Source organism: Petromyzon marinus, unplaced genomic scaffold (assembly GCF_048934315.1).
Source record: "Petromyzon marinus isolate PM22_M1 ecotype Great Lakes invasive population unplaced genomic scaffold, UKy_Petmar_22M1.pri1.0 PM_Scaffold_81, whole genome shotgun sequence".
Classification (NCBI taxonomy): domain Eukaryota; kingdom Metazoa; phylum Chordata; class Hyperoartia; order Petromyzontiformes; family Petromyzontidae; genus Petromyzon; species Petromyzon marinus.
In genome coordinates, this window is record NW_027423690.1 from 330492 (window position 1) to 339570 (window position 9079).

At 51.1% G+C, this 9079-nt stretch overlaps 1 protein-coding gene across 2 annotated transcripts in view; it reads right to left on the reverse strand.

Annotated features, from left to right (window-relative positions):
- The window catches only part of LOC116938203 (polypyrimidine tract-binding protein 1-like), a 117787-nt gene extending 109385 nt beyond the window's left edge, over positions 1-8402 (reverse strand). Inside the window, exon 1 of one of the 2 annotated variants that reach the window (XM_076064852.1) lies at positions 8260-8399. In XM_076064852.1, coding sequence (XP_075920967.1) covers positions 8260-8267 — 8 coding nt within the window. In that variant the 5' untranslated portion in view covers positions 8268-8399. Of the gene's footprint in view, positions 1-8259 lie in introns of both variants that reach the window. The other variant, XM_076064853.1, reaches the window with a different exon arrangement.
- Between the last annotated feature and the right edge of the window lie 677 nt (positions 8403-9079).

A 9079-nucleotide genomic window follows, 5' to 3' on the forward strand; every position in this document is an offset into this window, starting at 1 on the left:
CACCACTATTACCATCACCACCACTATTACCATCACCACCACTATTACCATCACCACCACCACCACTATTACCATCACTAACCATCACTATTACCATCACCACTATTACCATCACCACCACTATTACCATCACAAACCATCACCACTATTACCATCACCACCACTATAACCATCACCACCACTATTACCATCACCACCACTATTACCATCACCACCACTATTACCATCACCACCACTATTACCATCAACACCACTATAACCATCAACACCACTATAACCATCACCACTATTACCATCACCACCGTGTTACCATCACCACCACTATTACCATCACCACCACTATTACCATCAACACCACTATAACCATCAACACCACTATAACCATCACCACTATTACCATCACCACTATTACCACCACTAACCATCACCACTATTACCACCACTATAACCATCACCACCACTATAACCATCACCACCACTATTACCACCACTATTACCATCACCACCACAATAAACCATCACTAAACCATCACCACCACTATTACCACCACTATAACCATCACCACCACTATAACCATCACCACCACTATTACCATCACCACCACTATTACCACCACTATTACCATCACCACCACTATGACCACCACTATAACCATCACCACCACTATTACCACCACTATAACCATCACCACTATTACCATCACCATCACCACCACTATAACCATCACCACCACTATAACCATCACCACCACTATTACCACCACTATTACCATCACCACCACAATAAACCATCACTAAACCATCACCACCACTATTACCATCACCACTATTACCACCACTATAACCATCACCACCACTATTACCATCACCACCACAATAAACCATCACTAAACCATCACCACCACTATTACCATCACCACTATTACCACCACTATAACCATCACCACCACTATAACCATCACCACCACTATAACCATCACCACCACTATCACCACCACTATAACCATCACCACCACTATTACCATCACTATTACCATCACCACTATTACCATCATCACCACTATTACCATCACCATCACCACCACTATAACCATCACCACTATTACCATCACCATCACCACCACTATAACCATCACCACTATTACCACCACTATAACCATCACCACCACTATTACCACCACTATTACCATCACCACCACTATAACCATCACTATTACCATCACCACCACTATAACCATCACCACCACTATTACCATCACCACCACTATTACCATCACCACCACTATTACCATCACCACCACTATTACCATCACCACAGCAACTTATCGCCAAGCGTGTTTTATTTATTTATTTTATAAACATTCCTGAGGCGATTTGTAGTTTTTTAAAGTTTCCCTTTTGTACCGTCCCACCAATTTAGTTTTATATTTAACTTCTCAGACTTCTAACGCGGACACCACAACAACGACAACAACAACGACGACAACAACAACGACAACAATAACAACATCAACAACAACGACAACAATAACAACGACAACAACATCAACAACAACGAACAAGAGGAAACTTTATCGACTCCACGTGGCGAGAGAAACTTTTTTGTTAAACACAAAAAACACAAAGAGAGATCATCCACCACCATCACCACCACCATCATCACCATCATCATCATCACCATCATCATCCACCACCACCATCACCACCACTAACACCATCATCATCACCACCATCATCACCACCACCATCACCACCACCATCATCACCATCATCACCACCATCATCACCACCATCATCACCACCACCATCACCACCACCATCATCACCATCATCATCCACCACCACCATCACCACCACTAACACCATCATCATCACCATCATCATCAACATCATCATCCACCACCACTAACACCATCATCACCACCACCATCATCACCATCATCATCCACCACCATCACCACCACCATCATCACCATCATCACCACCATCATCACCACCATCATCACCACCATCATCATCACCATCATCATCAACATCATCATTCCACCACCACTAACACCATCATCACCACCACCATCATCACCATCATCATCCACCACCATCACCACCACCATCATCACCATCACCACCACTAACACCATCATCCCCACCACCATCATCACCATCATCATCCACCACCACTAACACCATCATCACCACCACCATCATCACCATCATCACCACCATCATCATCACCATCATCCACCACCATCACCACCATCACCACCACCACCATCACCACCACCATCACCACCACCATCACCACCACTAACACCATCATCATCACCATCATCATCACCATCATCATCACCACCACCATCATCACCATCATCATCATCACCATCATCCACCATCACCACCACCACCATCACCACCACCATCACCACCATCACCACCATCACCATCACCACCATCACCACCATCACCACCACCACCACCATCACCACCATCATCACCACCATCATCACCACCACCATCACCACCACCATCATCATCATCATCACCACCATCACCACCACTACCACCACCACCATCAACACCATCATCATCATCACCACCACCACCATCATCACCACCATCACCACCACCATCATCACCATCACCACCATCATCACCATCATCATCACCATCGCCTCAGAGAAGTGGACAGTGGGGATGATGATGGGGGGGGGGGGCCTGAGGGGATGATGATGATGGTGATGATGGTGATGATGATGGTGATGATGATGATGGTGATGATGATGATGGTGATGATGGTGATGATGATGATGGTGATGATGATGATGGTGATGATGATGGTGATGATGGTGATGATGATGATGGTGATGATGATGGTGATGATGATGGTGATGATGATGGTGATGATGGTGATGATGATGATGGTGATGATGGTGATGATGATGATGGGGGGTCTGAGGGGATGATGATGGTGATGATGATGGTGATGATGGTGATGATGCTGGTGATGATGGTGATGATGATGGTGATGATGGTGATGATGATGGTGATGATGATGGGGGTCTGAGGGGATGATGATGGGGATGATGATGATGGTGCTGATGATGGTGATGATGGGGGGTCGGAGGGGATGATGATGGTGATGATGGTGATGATGATGGTGATGATGATGGTGATGATGATGGTGATGATGATGGTGATGATGATGGGGGGTCTGAGGGGACCTCTCGGACGAGGAGAAAGATAAAAGTCGCCAGCGAGAAGGCGCTCTAGGAGTCGTGGCGAAGGCGAACGCGAAGTGTGGACACAACTTAATTTTGTTGTTGTTGTCGTTTTATTTTTTACCTACTACGTGGTGACTTTACCCAACAGACCCAAAGAGTACGGATCCTAGCAGTCACGAAAGCTTTAAATCTAGAATTCCCTCAGGGGAGCCAACATATCGAGGCCACGTTGGGCAATGGACGAGATACGAGGTGGACGAGGTGCGGGTGAGGTTGTGGATGAGGTGTTGGGTGAGGGTGTGGGTGAGGTTGTGGGTGAGGTGTTGGGTGAGGTGTTGGGTGAGGGTGTGGGTGAGGTTGTGGGTGAGGTGTTGGGTGAGGTGTTGGGTGAGGTGTTGGGTGAGGTGTGGGTGAGGTGTTGGGTGAGGTTGTGGGTGAGGTGTTGGGTGAGGTGTGGGTGAGGTGTGGGTGAGGTTGTGGGTGAGGTTGTGGATGAGGTGTTGGATGAGGTTGCGTGGTGAGGTTGTGGATGAGGTGCGGGTGAGGTTGTGGATGAGGTGTGGGTGAGGTGTGGGTGAGGTGTGGGTGAGGTTGTGGGTGAGGTGTTGGGTGAGGTGTGGGTGAGGTTGCGTGGTGAGGTTGTGGATGAGGTGTGGGTGAGGTTGTGGATGAGGTGTGGGTGAGGTTGCGTGGTGAGGTTGTGGATGAGGTGTGGGTGAGGTTGTGGATGAGGTGTTGGGTGAGGGTGTGGGTGAGGTTGTGGATGCGGTGTTGGGTGAGGGTGTGGGTGAGGTGCGGGTGAGGTGTGGGTGAGGTGTTGGGTGAGGTGTGGGTGAGGTGTGGGTGAGGTTGTGGATGAGGTGTTGGGTGAGGGTGTGGGTGAGGTTGTGGATGAGGTGTTGGGTGAGAGTGTGGGTGAGGTGCGGGTGAGGTGTGGGTGAGGTGTTGGGTGAGGTGTGGGTGAGGTTGCGTGGTGAGTTGTTGGGTGAGGTTGTGGATGAGGTGTTGGGTGAGGTGTGGGTGAGGTTGTGGATGAGGTGTTGGGTGAGGGTGTGGGTGAGGTTGTGGATGGGGTGTTGGGTGAGGTGTGGGTGAGGTGCGGGTGAGGTGTGGGTGAGGTGTTGGGTGAGGTGTGGGTGAGGTTGCGTGGTGAGGTGTTGGGTGAGGTTGTGGATGAGGTGTTGGGTGAGGTGTGGGTGAGGTTGTGGATGAGGTGTTGGGTGAGGGTGTGGGTGAGGTTGTGGATGAGGTGTTGGGTGAGGTGTGGGTGAGGTTGCGTGGTGAGGTGTTGGGTGAGGTTGTGGATGAGGTGTTGGGTGAGGTGTGGGTGAGGTGTTGGGTGAGGTTGTGGATGAGGTGTTGGGTGAGGTTGTGGATGAGGTGTTGGGTGAGGTGTGGGTGAGGTGTGGGTGAGGTTGTGGATGAGGTGTTGGGTGAGGGTGTGGGTGAGGTTGTGGATGAGGTGTTGGGTGAGGTGTGGGTGAGGTTGCGTGGTGAGGTGTTGGGTGAGGTTGTGGATGAGGTGTTGGGTGAGGTGTGGGTGAGGTGTTGGGTGAGGTTGTGGATGAGGTGTTGGGTGAGGTTGTGGATGAGGTGTTGGGTGAGGTGTGGGTGAGGTTGTGGATGAGGTGTGGTAGGTGGGGTGTGAGGTTGTGGATGAGGTGTTGGGTGAGGTGTGGGTGAGGTTGTGGGTGAGGTGTTGGGTGAGGTTGTGGATGAGGTGTTGGGTGAGGTTGTGGATGAGGTGTTGGGTGAGGTGTGGGTGAGGTGTGGGTGAGGTTGTGGATGAGGTGTTGGGTGAGGGTGTGGGTGAGGTTGTGGATGAGGTGTTGGGTGAGGTGTGGGTGAGGTTGCGTGGTGAGGTGTTGGGTGAGGTTGTGGATGAGGTGTTGGGTGAGGTGTGGGTGAGGTGTTGGGTGAGGTTGTGGATGAGGTGTTGGGTGAGGTTGTGGATGAGGTGTTGGGTGAGGTGTGGGTGAGGTGTGGGTGAGGTTGTGGATGAGGTGTTGGGTGAGGGTGTGGGTGAGGTTGTGGATGAGGTGTTGGGTGAGGTGTGGGTGAGGTTGCGTGGTGAGGTGTTGGGTGAGGTTGTGGATGAGGTGTTGGGTGAGGTGTGGGTGAGGTGTTGGGTGAGGTTGTGGATGAGGTGTTGGGTGAGGTTGTGGATGAGGTGTTGGGTGAGGTGTGGGTGAGGTGTGGGTGAGGTTGTGGATGAGGTGTTGGGTGAGGTTGTGGATGAGGTGTTGGGTGAGGTTGTGGATGAGGTGTTGGGTGAGGTGTGGGTGAGGTTGTGGATGAGGTGTTGGGTGAGGTTGTGGTGAGGTTGTGGTGAGGTTGTGGACGAGGTGCGGGTGAGTTTGTGGATGAGGTGTGGGTGAGGTGTGGGTGAGGTGTGGATGAGGTGTGGGTGAGGTTGTGGTGAATTTGTGGTGAGTTTGTGGACGAGGTGCGGGTGAGGTTGTGGATGAGGTGTGGGTGAGGTTGTGGTGAGGTTGTGGATGAGGTGTTGGGTGAGGTGTGGATGAGGTGCGGGTGAGTTTGTGGTGAGTTTGTGGACGAGGTGTGGATGAGGTTGTGGATGAGGTTGTGGATGAGGTGTGGGTGAGGTTGTGGTGAGTTTGCGTGGTGAGGTTGCGTGGTGAGGTGTGGACGAGGTGTGGGTGAGTTTGTGGTGAGGTTGCGTGGTGGTGAGGAGCGGTGAGTTTGTGGTGAGTTTGCGTGGTGAGTTTGTGGACGAGTGTGGTGAGTTTGTGGTGAGTTTGTGGATGAGGTGTGGTTGAGGTTGCGTGGTGAGTTTGTGTGGTGAGTTTATGGTGAATTTGTGGTGGTGAGGAGCGGTGAGTTTGTGGTGAGTTTATGGTGAGTTTGTGGTGGTGAGGAGCGGTGAGTTTGTGGTGAGTTTATGGTGGTGAGGAGGAGCGGTGGTGGTGAGTTTGTGTGGTGGTGAGTTTATGGTGGTGGTGAGTTTATGGTGAGTTTGTGTGGTGAGTTGGTGGTGGTGAGTTTATGGTGGTGGTGAGTTTGTGGTGGTGAGTTTGTGTGGTGAGTTTATGGTGGTGAGTTTGTAGTGAGGTTGTGGTGAGCTTGTGTGGTGAGTTTATGGTGAGTTTGTGGTGGTGAGTTTGAGTTTGTGGTGGTGAGTTTATGGTGGTGGTGAGTTTATGGTGGTGGTGAGTTTGAATTTATAGTGGTGGTGAGTTTGAGTTTATGGTGGTGGTGAGTTTGAGTTGAGTTTGAGTTGGTGGTGGTGAGTTTGAGTTTATGGTGGTGGTGAGTTTGAGTTGGTGGTGGTGAGTTTGAGTTTATGGTGGTGGTGAGTTTATGGTGGTGAGTTTATGGTGGTGGTGAGTTAGTGGTGGTGGTGAGTTTGAGTTGATGGTGGTGGTGGTGAGTTTATGGTGGTGAGTTTATGGTGGTGGTGAGTTAGTGGTGGTGGTGAGTTTGAGTTGATGGTGGTGGTGAGTTTATGGTGGTGGTGAGTTTGTGGTGGTGAGTTTATGGTGGTGAGTTTGAGTTGGTGGTGGTGGTGAGTTTGAGTTGGTGGTGGTGAGTTTGAGTTGGTGGTGGTGAGTTTGAGTTGGTGGTGGTGAGTTTGAGTTGGTGGTGGTGAGTTTGAGTTGGTGGTGGTGAGTTTGAGTTGGTAGTCGTGGTGAGTTTGAGTTGGTGGTGGTGGTGAGTTTGAGTTTATGGTGGTCGTGAGTTTATGGTGGTGGTGGTGAGTTTGTGTGGTGAGTTTGAGTTTATGGTGGTGAGTTTGAGTTAGTGGTGAGTTTGAGGTGGTGAGTTTGAGTTGGTGGTGGTGGTGAGTTTGAGTTGGTGGTGGTGAGTTTGAGTTGGTGGTGGTGAGTTTGAGTTGGTGGTGGTGAGTTTGAGTTGGTGGTGGTGGTGAGTTTGAGTTGGTGGTGGTGAGTTTGAGTTGGTGGTGGTGAGTTTGAGTTGGTGGTGGTGAGTTAGTGGTGGTGAGTTTGTGTGGTGAGGTAGTGGTGAGTTTATGGTGAGTTAGTGGTGGTGAGTTTATGGTGGTGGTGAGTTTTGAGTTTATGATGGTGGTGAGTTTGAGTTGGTGGTGGTGAGTTTCAGGTGGTGGTGAGTTAGTGGTGGTGAGTTTGTGTGGTGAGTTTATGGTGGTGAGTTTGCGGTGGTGAGTTAGTGGTGGTGAGTTTGTGTGGTGAGGTAGTGGTGAGGTGGTGGTGAGGTAGTGGTGAGTTTATGGTGGTGAGTTTGTGTGGTGAGTTTATTTTGAGGTAGTGGTGAGTTTATGGTGGTGAGTTTATGGTGGTGGTGAGTTTGCGGTGAGTTTGTGTGGTGAGGTAATAGTGAGTTTATGGTGGTGAGTTAGTGGTGGTGAGTTTATGGTGGTGGTGAGTTTGCGATGAGTTTGTGTGGTGAGGTAATGGTGAGTTTATGGTGGTGAGTTAGTGGTGGTGAGTTTATGGTGGTGGTGAGTTTGCGGTGAGTTTGTGTGGTGAGGTAATAGTGAGTTTATGGTGGTGAGTTAGTGGTGGTGAGTTTATGGTGGTGGTGAGTTTGCGGTGAGTTTGTGTGGTGAGTTTATTGTGAGGTAGTGGTGAGTTTATGGTGGTGAGTTTATGGTGGTGGTGAGTTTGCGGTGAGTTTGAGTTGGTGGTGAGGTTGTGGTGAGTTTGTGTGGTGAGTTTGTGTGGTGAGGTAGTGGTGAGTTTATGGTGGTGGTGAGTTTATGGTGGTGGTGAGTTTATGGTGGTGGTGAGTTTGCGGTGAGTTTGTGTGGTGAGGTAATGGTGAGTTTATGGTGGTGGTGAGTTTGTGTGGTGAGGTAGTGGTGAGTTTATGGTGGTGGTGAGTTTGTGTGGTGAGGTAGTGGTGAGTTTATGGTGGTGGTGGTGAGTTTGCGGTGAGTTTGTGTGGTGAGTTTATTGTGAGGTAGTGGTGAGTTTATGGTGGTGGTGAGTTTATGGTGGTGGTGAGTTTATGGTGGTGGTGGTGAGTTTGTGTGGTGAGGTAGTGGTGAGTTTATGGTGGTGGTGGTGAGTTTGCGGTGAGTTTGCGGTGCCCTCACCCGTCCATGGCAGTTGGAGACGGCGCGGAGAGGAGCGGCGCGAGGGGGCGGAAGTGGCGCGAGGCGAGCCGCGCGCGCAGCAAACTTCGCGAAATGGCGGCAAAAAGCACGGGGCGGAAGTGACGTCACGCGGGGTGGGGTGGGAGCCCCGCCCCCCGCACTCCCCCACCCGCCCCCCGCACTCCCCCACCCGCCCCCCGCACTCCCCCACCCGCCCCCCGCACTCCCCCCCCCCGCCCCCACACCCCCCTCAAAATCCTCCCCCACTGTCGCCACCCCCCCCCCCACGTCCGACCGCCTAATTAATTATTCATGAGAAAGGTCGGGTTGCCGTGACGTCATCCACCCCTTCAACCCCCTCCCCCCAGATCTCTATTATTAATTATTCATGAGCCAGGTGTGTGTGTGACGTACCCCGCGCGAGGCTTACAGGTGGACATGACGTCATCAAGTCCCCCACGCCCCACCCCGGCAGTTCGCCTAATTAATTATTCACGAGGCAGGTGTGTGTGTGTGACGTACCCCGCGCGAGGCTTACAGGTGGACATGACGTCATCACGTCACCCACGCCCCACCCGGCAGTTCGCCTAATTAATTATTCATGAGGCAGGTGACTCCCAGGTGGTCGTGACGTCGTCACCCACACTCCCTCGCCTAATTAATTATTCAAGAGCACGGGTTGGCTCCGAGCCAATCAATGGCCGCGAAGTCCGAAAGCCCCGCCCCCACTGAGCCAGTAATTAATTATTCATGAGGCTGGCCAAGAGATGGTAAATCCGAGAAACTATAAAGCTCTTCTTTGACCGCATATGGTGGTGAG